This window comes from Mustela nivalis (assembly GCF_964662115.1).
Source record: "Mustela nivalis genome assembly, chromosome: 20".
NCBI lineage: Eukaryota > Metazoa > Chordata > Mammalia > Carnivora > Mustelidae > Mustela > Mustela nivalis.
The window spans coordinates 3,946,508-3,964,744 of NC_139039.1; the positions used below are offsets into that span (position 1 = coordinate 3,946,508).

At 38.5% G+C, this 18,237-nt stretch overlaps 1 protein-coding gene, 2 long non-coding RNA genes and 1 pseudogene across 5 annotated transcripts; 2 read left to right on the forward strand and 2 right to left on the reverse strand.

The window, feature by feature from the left end:
• Nucleotides 1–1,339: 1,339 nt before the first annotated feature.
• On the reverse strand, nt 1,340–2,496 carry LOC309855175. The gene is made up of 2 exons (XR_014306643.1): nt 2,102–2,496; nt 1,340–1,721 (listed from the first exon to the last, which is right to left on the reverse strand). It is a non-coding gene; the product is annotated as an uncharacterized lncRNA (long non-coding RNA).
• On the forward strand, nt 2,125–13,839 carry THAP1 (THAP domain containing 1; the record flags this gene model as incomplete). 2 transcript variants are annotated; one of them, XM_082715211.1, is made up of 3 exons in its annotated part: nt 2,125–2,461; nt 5,801–5,996; nt 10,268–13,839. In XM_082715211.1, 3 exons carry the CDS (start codon nt 2,391–2,393, stop codon nt 10,640–10,642), a joined length of 642 nt encoding a protein of 213 aa, XP_082571337.1. In that variant the 3' UTR covers nt 10,643–13,839. The 2 variants fall into 2 exon arrangements, with proteins under 2 accessions (XP_082571337.1, XP_082571336.1); XM_082715210.1 differs by having other exon boundaries at nt 2,431–2,879.
• LOC309855180 lies at nt 4,181–7,258 on the reverse strand. Its single transcript, XR_014306648.1, has 3 exons — nt 6,532–7,258; nt 5,109–5,167; nt 4,181–4,324 (listed from the first exon to the last, which is right to left on the reverse strand). It is a non-coding gene; the product is annotated as an uncharacterized lncRNA (long non-coding RNA).
• A 528-nt stretch (nt 13,840–14,367) lies between the features above and the next one.
• On the forward strand, nt 14,368–18,031 carry LOC309855303 (ribosomal protein eL42-like pseudogene; annotated as a pseudogene). The gene has a single exon. The product of its transcript is annotated as a ribosomal protein eL42-like pseudogene (transcript).
• Nucleotides 18,032–18,237: the final 206 nt, after the last annotated feature.

An 18,237-nucleotide genomic window follows, 5' to 3' on the forward strand; every position in this document is an offset into this window, starting at 1 on the left:
CAGAAATTTTTAAAAAATTTTTTATTAACATATAATGTATTATTAGCCCCAGGGGTACAGGTCTGTGAATTGCCAGGTTTACACACGTCACAGCACTCACCATAGAACATACCTTCCCCAGTGTCCATAACCCAATCACCCTCTCCCTACTCCCCTCCCCCAGCAACCCTCAGTTTGTTTTGTGAGATTAAGAGTCTCTTTTGGTTTGTCTCCCTCCTGATCCCATCTTATTTCATTTTTTCCTTCCCTACTCCCCAAACCCCCCACTTTGGTGGGCAGAAATTTTGGTCTTATTCACATGCATCCCAAGCTCCTAGAACCTAGCAAACGCTTAGTAAATATTTAGTAAATATTTGCTGAATCTATTGATGAGTAAAGAATTTCAGTGAACTTTTAAAATATACATTTCAGTTCACAAGCAATTATCACATTCTGATCCTTACTGACAGCAAACCACGGAGGAATTTACTGCCTGTCTATCCCTAGAAATGCTAATAAAATAAATTATTTTAGTATTTGGTAAAGGGATATGGCTCTGAAATTATTTTAGGCACAAGGTTTCTGGGCCCAGTTAATTTAACAGACATTTTCTAGATACTTAATTTATGCCAGACACTGCAAGCTGATGGGGTTACAAGGCTAAGTAAGACAAAGTCCTTCTCCTCAACAGGATCTTAGTTCATGAAGTGAGACAAGCACACATATTACAGTATGGTTCAAAATCATATAGAGAGGTTAAGTGCAAGTTTTCATTGGAGCAAGAGAGATGCCCAAGTTGGGCAGCTTAAGAAAAAGAGGATAAAGAAAGCTTGTTAGGAAACATAACCACTGAGGTCACATTATGAAGGTGGCGAGGCCAGAGAAAAGCATTTTAAGCTAAGGGAAAACAGCCTATTTACGTAAGTCTGTCCTGTGTAAAATAGAATCCTAGGAAAGAGTTAAGTTAAAGACAAGTGGGTGGAGATGATGGTGAAATAGTAGAGGTAGCTGGTCCTCAAGGACTTTATGACTCACCATTAGAAGTCTGGATTTTATCCAGTAGAGGAGGCAGCTTCTGAATGATGTGAACAGGTGTATGACAATTACTTAATATGGAGGAAAGACTGGAGAGGCAAAACTGGAGATGGTCAGGGGTGGTTGCATTCGTCTGAGCGCCTGATCAAGAACAATTAAAAGACAGATGGAGAGGAGTGGATTTAATAAGTATTTACTTATTCTATACAATTAACCTGGCAGTAGTGGGTAAGAAAGAAAACTAAGGTTTCCGGTTTAAGCAAATGAATGGGTAATTCACGGATGATAATCCGAAGGCAGGAAAATTTACATAAGAAATAGAAGATTTAGGAAATCATAGCATTTTATTGAATTCAAGCAGCAGGGTGTTTAGAGTCAGAGGAGGGCTGAGGATGGAACCCTGGGGAAACATCAGGATTTAAGGGGGTTGGCGGGGGGGGGGGGGGGGGGGGGTGGTGTGGATCAGGAAAAGTGTAATAGAGCCTTGGAGTTTGTCAACAGCTTCCTATCCAGATTTCCAGGCTCTGATCTACACAGAGGGGAGGGGCACGCACCAGGAGGCAGATGGTGGGAAAACAGCCGCAGCAGTTCATGATTTTCAACAGCACGTGCAGAACACTACAGCGATGGGAGCCTTCAGAGGGACTGGGTGTCTTCTTTCATTGCCAAAATTCTGGCGCCTGAGCTCTCAAGAGCCTTTATTATACCTGCAGCGACAGGTAATGGGATGAAAACTGGCGATGTGGGAAAGGGATCCACGAAGTTTCACTGATAAATCATACACCATCCGTGGCTGCCCTTTTAAATCAAAAGGAAGATTACCCAACGACCTCAGCTTTAACACCTGTCCTCCTTCAGGCCACCAGACCCAAAGACCGCGCTGCTCTCCACCCTAAACCGTCCCGGATAAATTAACACAAGGCAGTCACACAGGTTGCTGAGCCCTGCCCTACGCTCACGCCCGGTCCCCTCCCTTCCCCTCGCCTCTCCTCCCAAACACCCCTTTCTCCCTTCCGGAAGCTCGAGGCCCCACCTACTTCCGCAACGCCTGGCCTTAGCCAATGGGCTGCTTCCCAAGGAACGTTACCTCTGACCTCGGGGCTAATCGGAGACAGTGAGACACACTCCTCGCGAGAGGTGAGGTTGAAGCTGCCTCCGCCATCTTGGAGATGGGAGACGGGCGATGGCTGTGCTCCTTCCGCTAATGCAAACAACAAAACGGGTACAATAGTCAACCCTAGTGAGCTTATCATCACTCTGACTGCTGACCAAAGCTACAGAAGAAGCGAGGGCGTCAAAGCCCAGCGCGGCGACATTGATAGCAGCTTCGCCTGCCTGCTGGAGCGGCCGAAGTGAAGTGACTGAAGACCGGAAGGATGGTGCAGTCTTGTTCCGCCTACGGCTGCAAGAACCGATATGATAAGGATAAGCCCGTCTCTTTCCACAAGTAGGTACCCTGCGCGTCTCGCGGGGTTGGCCCCAGCTCGGGCTGGGGGCGCGCGGCCGGTTAGGCTCGGGGGCGGAGCCAGGCGCGTGTCCGCGCGAGACCTAATGGGAGGGGCGGGGCAGGGGCGGAGGCAAGGGCGGGGCACGATCGAGCCCTCCTCAAGGTCTGTCCGGCCGCGAGCGGTGGGCGTGCCCGCCCCCGGGTGGAGCTCGCGCCCCACTGCCCAGGGCTGCGCGTTCTCGGCGCGCGTGGCCGCGGTGACCGTTTCTCGCGCTCGTGGGTCGGAACCCGTGTGCGAGGTTCGCCCGTGGCCTCGGGTTGGCGTGTTCGCGACCCAGGAGCGATGTCCGACGACCCCCGTGCCGAGAGGCACCTGGATCTCGCCCTGGGGTAGTAGAGAAGCCAGGTGGCAATGGAAGTGAGTCTGGAATCGAGGCACAGACCTTTAAAATGACGAAGCCACTTTTTGCCATCCTTGCTGTGGATGGGAGACATTGGTTTCGGGCCAGGATTTCAGGGAGGACGTGCTTACCCCATTTCTAGGAACTAACCTTTAAGGACCTCCAAGTTTAGAGAAGCTCCTGGTCCGGCCCAGATGAACACTTGCCGTTTTCCGCGCTCGGCAGCAATAACGTGGACAATAACGACACCGGCCAAAGTCCGGTGTCCTGATAGGACTCAGGGTGACCTGTCACGGGCGCCTGGGGGAAGCCCTGGGAAAAGCACCTGCCCCACGACTTCAGGTCTGTTTCATCCAGAAAGTGCTGCAGTTAGAGTCCTGGAGGGAGACATGTTCTCTTGAAAATGGGAAAAGAAAACTGGCAAATGAAAACAATTTAATGATCATCGGATGTCTGCAGAACGGGACACGGCAGCATTTTCATTCAGCCAAATGCAGTATTTGCAGATTTTTCTGCATTTCCATTAACTTGTTTTGCAAGAATTCCTGACTGTAAATAGATGACAGCTAAGAAATGAAACCCTGTGGTAAATTATAGCAATTATTCATAGGTAAATAATTACCAGGGCAAAAATTCAGTATTTCTTCAGTTCTCTTGATGGGGTCGTTTGTGTTTAACAGGGGATGTAGATGCACTTGATGTTTGATTTGAGAGGAACCCAATAGAAACGAGTGCCTTACAACATAGATCTTGAGTATTGATTGATGTCCCACCACCACCATCCCCTGCCCTTAAACTTACTTCAGGATCTACTGGTATTACTTCTTTAATTTACTGGAATTTCTTAAAGTTGATGAGTTCCAGTTCTTTGAAAGTGTGGAAATCAGTCAGAAGATGGTGACACAGTTGCATACAGTCTGCTCCCCACAAACCCCATTTCTAATGATATCTCAGAAAGAATGTAAAAATGTGGAAAATCTCTCACCGGTTCTGGAAACCAAGGCTGGCATTCACACATCAGAAATAGTTTCTGCTGGCTGTTAAATGAATCACAGGAAGAGCTGGTCTGCCTCTCATTTTTAGCTATAAAGAACCGTTTCGGGGGGACTAGATGGGAAACATCTTGACAGACCTCCATAAACAGCCTGAGCATTTTGTAGTGCTTGACACAGGAGGTGTAAGGAGCTGAATTTTACCAGTGATTGCTACCACAGTTTGTATTTCTGGAGGCCATTTCCAGCAGGGATCTTCTAGGGATCCTTTTACCTATACTAGTTTTTACATGGTGGCCCCGTAGCAGCAGCTGTTCTGGGCAAAGGAAAGAACTGTCCCAAAGATTGGTCAGTTCTTCATGATAGCAGAGTTAGGCTCTAGCATGCCTTACATGGAAGAGAAACTGGAACAAGGGGTTGAAACATCCTTTGGCTTCTTTCCAGTCCCCCCAGTTCACTAAATACTTGACCTGGAAAAGTAAAATCACACACACAAAAATTTTTTTTTTAAATTGAAGTAGCCAATGGTGAAAGTTTTTTTTATTTTTAAAGATTTTATTTATTTATTTGACAGACAGGGATCACAAGTAGGCAGAGACACAGGCAGAGAGGAGGAAGCAGGCCCCCTGCTGAGCAGAGAACCCGATGTGGGGCTCAGTCCCAGGACCCTGAGATCATAACCTGAGCCGAAGGCAGAGGATCAACCCACTGAGCCATCAAGGCGCCCCAAAATCACAATAAATTTAAACTCTTCCCAAGCCCCCTTATCTGTGCCTGATGGACATATTCCAGTTGATTTTGAGGTAAATTAAGAAAAGTAATATTCTTATGCTGGAATTAAAAATAAATTGGAAGACTAAAATAAATAAATAAACATTTTAAAAATTAAAAAATAAATAAGAACTTCCCAAACCTGGGGAGAGACTTGGACATCCCAGTTCATGAAACTAATAGACCACTGCCTTTCAATTCGTCTTCTCCAGACATATTATAGAAACAAATAAATGAGTGAAATTTTAAATTTATCATTGATTATCATTTGATTAATTCATATTTGTCAGACTGATCCTAAGAGAACTAGAACCTTCTTTTTGGCAGTATGTAGATATAAACATGCAATTTTGTTTTCATTGGTTAAAAAAAAAAAATCAGTAGAGATTCACCCTTTCGTAAGTATTTTACCCGAAACTCTTAGTGTCTTTGACATAAAAAGTTAAACCTTAATAACTGAGATAGAGGAGATATACCACTTACCTTTGTATATTTAGATGTGTGTGTAATACCAACCTGTATCAGTTAGTGAACGTTATTTACTTTAATAGAGGAAGACAAGCAATATTACTGCGTATGTCCCTTGACTTCCCACCTCCATTTCCTACTGCATGCAACTGTCTGCATGGCTGACTTTTAATATGTGTATTTTTACATTTCGTAAATTTTTAATCAGCCTGTCCTTTTTAAATTGTATACATCATTGTATCTGACATTCTTGTAACTACTCTGTGATCAAAAGTTTCCTGTAACAAATACTGCTTTTTATTTTTTTTTAAATTTTTATTTAAATTCTAACTAGCTAACATACAGTGCAATATTGGTTTCAGGAGTAAAATTCAGTGATACATGCAACACCCCCAAATACTGCTTTAAAAACAAAACAAAACAAAACAAAACTCCATGCTGAGAGGCCCAACTTGCGTCACACGTAGTGGGTAGTCACTTTATTTAAAGGATCTTTCAAACAAGTACATTCTTAACTAAGGTGAATAAATGCACAATCAAAAACTGTCAAAAAAAAAAAAAAAGCAGCTCTAGGGTTTTAATCAGATGTCCCTTAGCTTGTTAAAACCAGTATAAGATACTTCTTTCCTAATCAGGAAAGTCTGAATGTGCTTCTTTTTTTTCCTTTTAAAAGAAGGTCAGAGAACTGAATTATGTCTTCTTCTTAGGTTTCCTCTTACTCGACCCAGTCTTTGCAAAAAATGGGAGGCTGCTGTCCGAAGGAAAAACTTTAAGCCCACCAAGTATAGCAGTATCTGTTCAGAACACTTTACCCCGGACTGCTTTAAGAGGGAGTGCAACAACAAGTTGCTCAAAGAGAATGCTGTACCCACGATATTTCTCTGTACTGAGCCACATGACAAGGTAACGTGTGTTTTAAAATACTGGGCTTTCTATTTATAAAATTAATGTTTTTATTGTGGAATATTCAGAGTAGTGTTAATAAATGTTACTGGAAGCCATCACTTGTAAGATAACCACTGTTAACCATGATACACTTTTTAAAAATACAAATTAGTTTATTTAAGTTAAACATCTACATCAAGAAAGTCAATCTAGCTTTGTAATTTACCTTAAGGTCGCTCTCTACCTCTACATGTATGTTGATAAGTTTTGGGTTTTCTTTATCAGGGACCATTCAGTTTCAAATATTTCCCCCTCAGGTTTTTTTGTTGTTGTTGTTGTTTTAAGATTTTATTTATTTGACAGAGAGAAAGAGAGATCACAAGTAGGCAGAGAGAGGGGGAAGCAGGCTCCCCGCTGAGCAGAGAGCCTGATGTGGGGCTCGATCCCAGGAAGCTGAGCCTGTCCTGAGCCGAAGGCAGAGGCTTAATCCACTGAGCCACCCAGGTGCCCCCCACCCTCAGTTTTAAGTGCTTGGTATTTCATTAAATCTTACCAGTTCTTCTCTTTCTTGCATCCCATTTCTACTTCAGGTGTAAAACTATAATTAAAACTTAAACTGTTTTCTCATTTTAGAATGTTCCTATTTCGAGGCTTCACAAAAAAAAGTCTAATATTCCTTCTTTTTAATCGAAGTGTAGCTGACACATGATGATGTTACATTAGTTTCAGGTGTACAACATGCTGATTAGACAAATCTACCTATTATGCTGTGCTTCCCACACTATAGCTACCATCTGTCACCATATAAGGCAGTTAGAACACCGCTCACCAAATTCTCTATGCTGTACCTTTCATCCTTTGTCTTATTCATTCCATAACTGGAAGCCTGTAACTCCCTCTGCCCATTTTTTCCATCCCCCCAACCCCCCTTCTCCCCTCAGGCAATCATCACTTTGTTCTCTGTATTTATGGGTCTGTTTCTGCTTTTTTGTTTTTCAGTTGTTTTGTCTTTTAGATTTCACATATAAGTGAAATCACATGGTATTTATTTGTCTTTCTCTGGCTTTCTTCACTTAGCATGATACCTTCTAGGTCTATGCCTTTTGTTGCAAAATGGCGAGAGCTCATTATTTTTTATAGCTGAGTAATATTCGTGTGTGTGTGTGTGTGCGTGTGTGTGTGTGTATAGATATATATGTATACCCTCTACACACACAAACACACAGAACATCTGTATGCATTCATCTGTTAATGGATGCTTAGGTTGCTTTCACATCTGGGCTATTATAAATAATACAGTCAACATAGGGGTGCATGTATCTTTTCAAATTAGTGTTTTCATTTTCTTTGGGTAAATACCCAGTAGTGGAATTATTGGATCATATGGTAATTCTATTCTTAAGTTTTTGAGAAACATCCATATTGGTTTCCACAGTCGCTGGGCCAACTTGCGTCCTCCCCAACAGTGCAAGAGGGTTCCCTTTTTTCCATAACCTCACCAACACTTTTTATTTCTTGTCTTTTTGATACTAGCCACTCTGACAGATATAAGGTGATAACTCCTTGTGGTTCCGATTTTCATTTCCTTGATGATTAGTGATGTTGAGCATCTTTTCATGTTTGTTGGCCATGTGTAGGTCTTTGGGATAATGTCCCTATCCTCTGCCCATTTTTTTTAATGGATTATTTATTTCTTTGGTATAGTGTTGTATAAGTTCTGTATATATTTTGGTAATTAACTCTTTATCAGATATATTGTTTGCAGATATCTTTTTGCATTCAATAGGTTGCATGTTTTTTATTATTATTTATTTATCAGAATGGGAGAGAAAGAGAGAAAGCACAAGCAGGGAGATGGACATGCTGAGAGAGAAGCATGCTTCCTGCTAAGCAAAGAGCCTGACTTGGGACTCAATCCCAGGACCTGGGATCATGACCTGACCCGAAGACAGACACTTAACTGACTGAGTCACTCAGGTGTCCCATATGTTACTTTTTAATTTTAATTTAATTTTTTAAAAAGATTTATTTATTTTAGAGAGATTGTGCATGGGGGCAGAGGGAAAGAGAGTATCTCAAGTAGACTCCCCTGCCGAGCACAGAGTCCAACGCAGGACTCAGTCTTAAAACCCTGAGACCATGACCTGAGCCAAAATCAAGTGTGGAGTACTTCTCCGACTGGGCCACCCAGGCGCCCCACACTAGTTGCATTTGTTGATGGTTTCCTGCCCTATGCAAAAGCTTTTTATTTTGGTGTAGTCACAATTGTTCATTTTGCTTTTGTTATCCTTGCCGGAGGAGACACATCTAGAAAAATGTTGCTAAAGCTGATCTCAAAGAAATTACTGCCTGTGTTTTCTTCTAGGATTTTTATGGTTTCAGGTCCCACATTGAAGTTTTTAATGTTTTTAACTTAGTTTTGTGTATGGTATATAAAAAATGATCCAGTTTCATTCTTTATCATCTAACTGTACTTTCTCCAGCACCATTTATTGTAGAGTTTGTCTTTTCCCTATTATATATTCTTAACTCTTTTGTTGTAGATTAACTAACTGTAAGGGTTTATTTTGGGGCTCTCTGTTCTGTTCCACTGATACATGTTTGTTTTTATGCCAGCTTTGATTCTGCAGCTTTGTAGTATATCTTGAAAATTGGGATTGTGATATATCCAGATTCATTCTTCTCATGCAAGTGTGCTTTGGTTATTTGGGGTCTCTTGTGGTTCCATACAAATTTTAAGACTATTTTTTTCTAGTTCTTTGAAAAATGCTGTTGGTATTTTCATAGGGATTGCACTGAGTCTGTAGATTGCTTTGGGTAGTATGGACATTTTAACAATGTTAATTCTTGGGACACCTGGGTGGCTCAGTCAGTGAAGTGGCTGCCTTTGGCTCAGGTCATGGTCCCAGGGTCCTGGAATTGAGTCCCATGTTGGACTCCCTTGGTTGACATGAAGGCTGCTTTGCCCTCTGCCTGCCACTCCCCCTGCTTGTGCCCCTCTCTGTCAAACAAATAGTTTAAATCTCTAAAACAAACAAATAAATAATGTTAAGTCTTCCAATCCATGGTAATGTTATATATCTTTTCATTTATTTGTGTCATCTTCAATTTGTTTCATCATTGTTCTACAGTTTTCAGAGTTTAGGTCTTTCACCTTGGTTAAATTTATTCCTAGGTGTTTCATTCTATTTGGTGCAATTATAAATGGATTTGTTTTCTTAATTTCTTTTACTGCTACTTCATTATTAGTGTATAGAAACACAACTGATTTCCATATATTAATTTTGTATCCTGCAGCTTCACTGGATTCACTTACGACCTCTAGTAGTTTTTTGTTGGTGTTTTTTGGGTTTTCTATATATAGTATCATTTCATCTGCAAATAGTGATAGTTTTACTTCTTCCTTACCAATTTGGCTGCCTTTTATTTATTTTTCTCTTCTGATTGCTATGGCTAGGACTTCTAGTACTATGTTGAATGAAAGTTGTAAGAGTGGACATCTTGTCTTGTTTCTGATCTTAGAGGAGAGGTTCTCAGTTTTTCACCACTGAGTGTGATGTTAGTTGTGGATTTTTCATATATAACCTTGATTATTTTGAGGTATGTTCCCTCTAAGGCAACTTTGTTGAGACTTTTTATCATGAATGGATATTGAGTTTTGTCAAATGCTTTTTCTGCATTTACTGAGATGTTCATATGATTTTATGGTTTGTTTTGTTAATGTAGTGTTTCACATTGACTTATGAATATTGAACCATCCTTGCATCCCTGGAATAAATCCCACTTGATCATGGTGAATGATCCTTTTACCATATTGTCAGATATGCTCATATTTATTTTTGCATCTATGTTCAACAGAGATATTGTCCTGTACTTCTTTGTTGTTGTTGTTTTTGATACCAGGGTAATGCGGGCCTTATAGAATGTATTTAGAAGTCCTTTCTCTTCTGTTTTTTGGAATATTTTGAGGAGAATAGGTATTTACTGTTTTGAGGAGAATAGGTATGATTACTGCTTACATATTTGGTAGAATTTATCATCTGCTACTGGACTCATGAGTTTGGGAGTTTTTTGATTACCTTTTCAATTTCATCACTAATGATGGATCTATTCATATTTTCTATTTCTTTCTGATTTGTTCTTGGAAGACTGTATGTTTCTGGAAATTTAACCTTTTCTTCTAGGTTATCCAATTTGTAAAAATGTCATTCTTAAATTCCACAGGTGGATTCTTTTAAACTGTTATTTGTAGTTACTAAACTTGAACATACTCTGCATTGTTGTTGTAGAAGGAAGATCTTTTGGAGCCACAAGAACAGCTTCCCCCGCCTCCTTTAACACCTCCCATTTCCCAGGTGGATGCTACTATTGGATTACTAATGCCTCCTCTTCAGACCCCTGATAATCTCTCAGTTTTCTGTGACCACAACTATACTGTGGAGGATACAATGCACCAGAGAAAAAGGATTCATCAGCTAGAACAACAAGTTGAAAAACTCCGAAAGAAGCTCAAGACTGCACAGCAGCGATGCAGAAGACAAGAACGACAGCTTGAAAAATTAAAGGAGGTTGTTCACTTCCAGAAAGAGAAGGACGACATATCAGAGAGAGGTTACGTGATTTTGCCGAATGACTACTTTGAAATAGTTGAAGTGCCAGCATAGAAAAATGATGTTTTTATTGGTTTTTAATGGGGCAACACCACACACCCTCTTCTAGCCTATAAGGAGTTTCATTTGAAAAAAATAACACTTGAGTACTTGTATAAAAACATTCAGAATATTTTTTTAAAAAAATAAATTAGATATATACTATAAAATTGTAAATTTTTTGTTTGTAATTTCAGGGTTTTTACATTTTAACAAAATATCGTAAAAGTTGTAAACTAACCTCAGAACTCCAATGTAAGTTGGTTTCAAATTGAGGAGTTTTGTTTGGGTATTTATAGAAATGTAAAAATGAAAAGTAAAGTGAATGTGAACAGTATAGCAAGGACAATTTAAGTTTAAAATTTAAAATTAATGCAGGTTATTAAAAGAATGTAGTTACATTGTAAGTCAGAAGTATAGGTCAGATCACGAGATGTAACTTCTCAGAATATATATATTCTTACTATTCTTATTTGTAAAGTCAGAAGATTTATCTTTCTTAATCACTTGTCAAAGATAAGTTGACAAGTCAATGCTTAAAAAAATAAATTGGTTGTCTTCAGAGCAGGAATTGAAGAGTCATTCTATACCTAGTCAATATGAGTAAATAAGTATGAAATTTTTAAAAGTGGGTTCAGCTTTTTTTCCCCACTAATTTTTAAATTAGAAGCATATCCCCAGTGGAAGAGATGTTTGTTCTTCAATAAAGTAGGCATTGTTATGAATAAAGTAATAAAAATGGGGGCCTGATCCATAGTATACCTTTTTCTTTCATCACCCCCAACATTAAGGAGCTTCTAGTTCCCAGCTGTTGTTAGATATAACAATCTGTATCCAAATCTCTAATGAAAGTGTTGTGTCAGTAGAGTTTGATTTGTACCATAATATGACAAATTGATTTTGGTCACATCTTCAACTAAGAAAGGATTTCTTCACTTTTAACACGAGTTAGAAATTATATCCCATTTACTTAAATGAGTGATTTGTATTCCAGAGCAATCTAATATGTACTGCTTATGTTACTGAATGTTGAAATTTGAACAGTGAAGTTTCTGTTCAAACTATGAGATGTATTCTGACTTTGTGAGAAGTTTTAGTTACACATTTGAGATGAAAATATGTTCTGAGTAAACAGATGCTGCCTTAGGAATTATCTACTTAGATTTAGAATAATTGTTCCAATTTACAATTATTTTATATTTCAAAGTACACCGAGATAGTTGAAAAGTAACAGACCTTTTAAGGCAGTATTAAAAATATGAAACAATAACATTCAAAAGTGTCTTTTGTAACTATGGTTTTCAATGTGACTTACTGCTATGATGCCAGTGGATAATACCTTGATTTTTTATGAACCAGTATTTCAAAAATAGAAAGTTATAATCAAAAGATTACTTGAAGTTGTATGTTCTGATAACATATAGAACTAACTTTATGGAATCAGAGGATGTTTTCTAGTTATTCATGGATCTCATCAGTGTTTTAGAAACCCACAAAGTAGTTTGGTTTTATATTTCATCTGTCTAGCAATTCCTGGAGGATATGAGTAAACATCTTGCAAAGCATATATCTTATTGTTGTCTACCTGAAAGGAAATATGTGTGTGTGTATGTGTGTTTGTGTCCCCAAAACCAAGAACCCAACACTGAATTATAAAAGTGGCAATCCTAATTACTTAGCATCTTAACATTATGATTTAACCTGGAGTTTCTTTTCATAACAAACATAAATCTCTGGAGAGAACTGAACAAGCAGCATGTATGCCAGCTGTTTGCATTTAAATAAATTATCATAGTTTAGCATAGGGAGTTTGAGGTATTGCTACTTATTTCTGAATGCGAGATGTAACATTTGGTGAATGTTTTAAAAATTCATTTTGTCTACTGTAGTGTTTATTATCTTGCCAATTAAAGGAAATAGGTCCTATTCAAGCATGATGAAACTCAGTCTGAAACAAATGGACACAGTCTCAATCTGGAACAAATGGGGGGCACACTCATGCGAACTGCAGCATATTCTGAAAGATGACATTTATTTTAAGCACATACAGTAACATACTAAAATTTCCATTTATGTGTGATGACGTAATCTGGCAATAATGGTGAGAAGAAATAACTTTCTTGGTAAAACTGTTAGAAAAACTATAAAATCATATAATTTTAGAATTAGAAGGGACTTACAAATGACTGAACACTAGCCTAACTTCCAAACCCTGCGAAATCTGTTTGTAAAATATCCGTGACAAGTGGTCATCTGTTCGCTGTTTACTGTTTACATTTAAGCAGTTGTTCTCAGATTCTTTAAAATGGGTTTCTGGATTAGGATGGAATTAGTTGCCATTCTTTTTATACTTGGTTATAGTGAAAATAAAAACTTCACTTTGAACTGCTACATAGTTTGAACTGTCAAATTCTGAGTTAAAGAAGTTTTAAAATTTTGTAAAATAATTTAAATGTCTAGTCACTGTATATCTGTTATGTGAACTAAAAATAATTGTCATTGCAGTAAAGAAAGAGTGCTGTTTTAAAATTATTAGCAAAACTTTTAACCTGGAAGTCCAAGTACATGAGATCTTTTTTTTTTTCCCTCTTAACTATAATTTGTGTAATTCCTTTGTTAGAAGTGTAACAGCAATGGTAAAAACAAATGAAAGTTTCACTTGATATAGATTTTTTGGTTCAAATAATATTCTATGATCATCTCTTGCTATTAAAAATATTATGCACACATACTCAACACCTATGGCTTTTGTAAAGTCAGTAGTAAGCAACATTAAACAAGATACTTAAAAGGCCATATGATCTGTAAAAAGAAAACTCCCATTTATGTTCCAGGATTTTTAAAAGACAGCCATCCATGAATAGCATTCAAAGGAAAAAGAAGATTTATAAACCTGCTTGATTATTACTCTTCCTGATATTAACAACCATGTGAATTGGATAACCAATGAATGAAGAGCATTGCTCTTGTGATGATAACTGGTGTTTCTGAGCATTATGATTTTATATTATGTACAATCCTCGATGTGAAAGAAGAATATCAAAAAGCAAACAGTGATTTACAAATAAGCAAAAAAGCAGTTATAATTATTATACTTAAAGTAATGGAAAGGTTTGCTCTTAAAATTCCATGTCTTGATATCTTTTTTACCTTGAATATGTTTTATTTTACTGAGATTTTTTTCTGAATGATAAATTTTTTTAAACTCAAAAGATCTATTGAGAATTTTTATTCTTTTCTAAATTCATAGTATTTGGGGTTTTGAGATCATCAAAATTTCATTTTTAAAATATCCTAAGAGATATGAATAGACATCCTTTGTTTTTAAAGTATTTTTGGTGAGGCAAACTGTACAATATTAGCAACAAATAGATGACTTCTGGAATGGCAACATGTTCACCCTAACTATGATGATTGGTCAAAAAAAGTTTTTTCGAACAACAATTTAAGGTCTCTGCAAATTGTCTTAAGGTCTTACAGCAAATGAAGAAACATTCATGAAAATCTAAATTTCTAAACTAACATTAAGAGCCTGGCTTTTTTTTTTTTTTTTTCCCATGCAGATAGCACTCTCGGAAACATAGTGAACATTCCTTTTTTTTTTTTTTTAAAGATTTTATTTATTTATTTGACAGAGAGAGATCACAAGCAGGCAGAGAGGCAGGCAGAGAGAGAGGAGGAAGCAGGCTCTCCGCTGAGCAGAGAGCCCGATGCAGGGCTCGATCCCAGGACCCTGAGACCATGACCTGAGCCAAAGGCAGTGGCCTAACCCACTGAGCCACCCAGGCGCCCTCATAGTGAACATTCCTAAAACCCACTGGACTTTCTGCAAGAAGTGTGGCAAATACCAACCCCACAAAGTGACACAGTATAAGAAAGGCAAAAGATTTTATGTCCAGGGAAGGTGGCATTATGACAGGAAGCAGAGGGGCTATGGTGGGCAGACTAAGCCGATTTTCTGGAAAAAGGCTAAAACTACAAAGAAGATTGTGCTGAGGCTTGAATTTATTGACCCCAATTGCAGACCTAAGATTGCTGTCTCAAGAGAAGCAAGCATTTTGAACTGGGTGGAAATAAGAGAAAGGGCCAACTGATCCAGTTCTATCCATATTTTGTTGTATTATGAAGACAATAAAATCTTGAGGTGATGTTCACTTCAAAAACAGACGCAAATTAACAGCCTGATGGCATTTACACCATGACTTGTTCTTGCCTTAAACCATCACCACTGCCACCACCCCACACACAGCTTAGTGCTACAGAAACCATTCTGAGTGGATATGTCCAAAAAGACATATCCTCTCTCCCCACTCATGTCCTGTGGTATCTCCCAAGGAGGGGAGGCAGCCAGTATTTCTCATACCCCTAGGCTTGTGTTACAAAGGCTGTTCTGCAGGCAAGTGCAGCCAAAATGTCAGGACTCTCTCCACCCAGCTCCCACTCAGGGAGGAGACTTTACCCCAGGTGCAGCAGGCCAAGAGTACCAGGACTCTGATCACCCTCTTCCTAGATGCTCTTAAGGTGAAGTTTCCATGCCAGGAGAGGCAAACTAAGAAGACCAGAAGCTACCATCCCAATTGAGTTCTGATCATAAAGTAGGCATACCAATTCTAGAGAAACAGATCTGTAACACACCTCCCTACAGAGGAGTGATAGATCCCCCCTCCTCCAGGGGAGAGGAAGCCATAAGAACAGAGAACACTGAAGCTTTCCCCAAAGGAACTGATTTCAGCTGAAAGAGTGTGGGTAAGTTCAGGACTAAGGGAACTCTTAAGGACAGTGGAAAATTTCATGGTAAAAAGTGAAAAGGGAGCTGGTAGTTCCACCAGAGAACACATTTGGTTATTTTTAGGCTAGGTAATTTACCAGAGAGAACAGAGAAAAAGGTAAAAAGAGCCTTTAAGGCTCTTTTGAAGGTCGTAACAAGCCTCAAACACTAACTTCAAAAATTTCTGCAAAAAGGCCTAGATCTAATTGGATCAGACTACAGAACAATTTAAGCACTAGTACATCATTGAAACAAAGAGCAATCCATTGCCATGGAGCTAATATCTGAGTTTGACACCAGCAAAGGCAGATAGGTTAACAAAGAAATCAGGAAAACAGAAAAAGGCCTTTTAGAAGCTCTGTCACCCCAGGTGACTATGTGCATGCCCAAGGCTGCGCCTTCTAAGAAAGGAAATCAAAGACTTCATTCACCGTGAAGGGGAAACTAACTTCACTAAGTTAGTCAAGTAATTAAATTAAAACAACAACAACAACAACAAATACAACAAGCCTGGAAGAAGGATGGGTGGGTCACTAGAATCGGTGTCCAAAGATCGTACCATATATAATCTAAAATGCCCAGTTTTTAACAAAGATATGCAAAGAAATAGGATAATTTAACTCATAAGAAGGGTGGAGGGAGCAGGCAACAGAAACTGAGAAGGGCTAGATGTCAGAATTAACAAAGACTTAAAAGCAATTATTATAAATAAAATAAATAAATGTGAGTTCCAATGAACTAATGAAAACCATGCTTAAAGGGAGAAATGAAAATATCTCCTCAAAAATAAAAAAAGGTACAAATTTTACAAAGGATATGAAATTTTACAAAGGATATTCTGAAGGTATAAAGCACAATAATTAAAACGAAAAATTCACTAGAGAAGCTCAACAGTTACTTGAACTTGCAGAAGAAATATCAGCGAACTTGAAGATAGATCACACAATTTGAAAAACAGAGAACATAGAAGGAAGAAAATGAATAGATTCGGAGAAACAAAATACCTCTAAACATGTGAATATAGGCATAATGGAAGTACCAGAAGAAAGGAGGGTGAAATAGAAATGATGGGGAGAGGGAGAGAAGAACAGAAAAATATTTGGAGAGGGGTGCCTGACTGACTCTTGATCTTAGAGTTAATAAGATTCAACCCCACCTTTAGTGTAGAGATTACTAAAAAAAAAAAAAAAAAAAAAAACTTAAAAAATCTTTGAAGAAATAATGGGTGAAAATCCCACACATTTGATGAAAAACACTAATCTACAAATTCAAGACACCCAACAAATACTAAGATAAACAGAGATCCACACCTAGATGCATCATAATAAAAACTGATCAAAATCAAATAGAAAAAATAACATTATATGCAAGGGAACCCTAATAAGATTAATATCTGATTTCTTACCAGAAAAAAATGAAGACCAGGAGGCAGTGGGATGACAATCAAAGTGCTGAAAGAAAAACCTGTTAACTGGGATGGGATGCCTGAGTGTCTCAGTTGGTTAAGCATCTGTCTTTGAATCTGGTCATGATCTCAGGTCCTGGGATTGAGTCCCACCTCAGGCTCCCTGCTCAGTGGGAAGACTGCTTCTCCCTTTCCCTCTGCCTGCCATTTTCCCTTGCTTGTGCTCTCTCTGTCTCTGTCAAATAAATAAATAAAGTATTTAAAAAAAAAACCAATCCATTAACCAAGAATACTGTATGTAGTAAAACCATTAAAAAAATGAAGGTGAAGGTTTTCAGGAAGATAGTGCAGTAGGAAACACCGGGAATCTGTCTTCCCCACTTAGGCAACAATGGCCCTGATGTAATCTATCTATTGAAATGGGCTTGCAACTTCTAGAAGAAGGCTTTGATGGTACACTGTGGTTAATATCAGTCAATTTCATCTATTAGCTCAGTGACAAGCACCAATTTGCCACCTGCAGCCCCATGGCAGGCAGTGGAGGAGTGGTAGGAGAAACGTATATGCAGGTGGTGGGAGCTATGGTGACCAATACAGATCCTGTCCTCTAAATATGAAAGATCTGTGTTCTAAAAGATGACTGCTATTTTGATCATAAAGGTGAAGACAGAGGTGCTGTGTGCCTTCTCTTCCCTAATTCGTTTTTTCTTTCTCCTCTTTTGGAAGCCAGGCAAGACTAGGACTAGAGCATTCAAACCATCCATACATATAGGAATATTAGAAAGTCATTGTGCATACCCAGGGAATAATGAAATCTTGGAGAAGACCTGAGAAGATGTTAAATTTACACTTTATGCTGACACTTGGAAGATTCTTAGTAGATAGCCTAAATAAGAATAAGATAACAAAATAAGATAACAATAAGAAGCAAAATAAAACCCAGCAAACCCTGGGGAGGGGAGAGAATCAGATTTCTAGTTACCACATCATTAGATTCAAATGTCCTATTTTCAACCAAAGAATCATAAGGCATACTTTAAAAAAGGAACGTATGGCCCATTCAAAGGAAAAAATAAATCCAAAGGAACTATCCCTTAGGAAGATCAGTTGGCAGACATACTAGACAAATTTAATATTAAAACAACTTTAATAACGATGCTCAAGAACTAAAGGAATACATGGAGAAAGTCAAGAGAATGATGTATGAACAAAATGATAGTATCAATAGAAATAGAAAACCTGAAAATGAATTAAAAAGAAATTCCAGGAACCCCTGGGGCTAAATTGGTTAAGCCTCTGACCCCTGATCTCAGGATTATGAGTTCAAGCCTAATGTTGGGCTCAAGATGGAGCCTGCATTAAAAAATAAGAGAGAGAAAGATAAATTCTTGAGCTGAAAAGTACAATAACAGAAATGAGAATTTTTTAAAAAGAGTT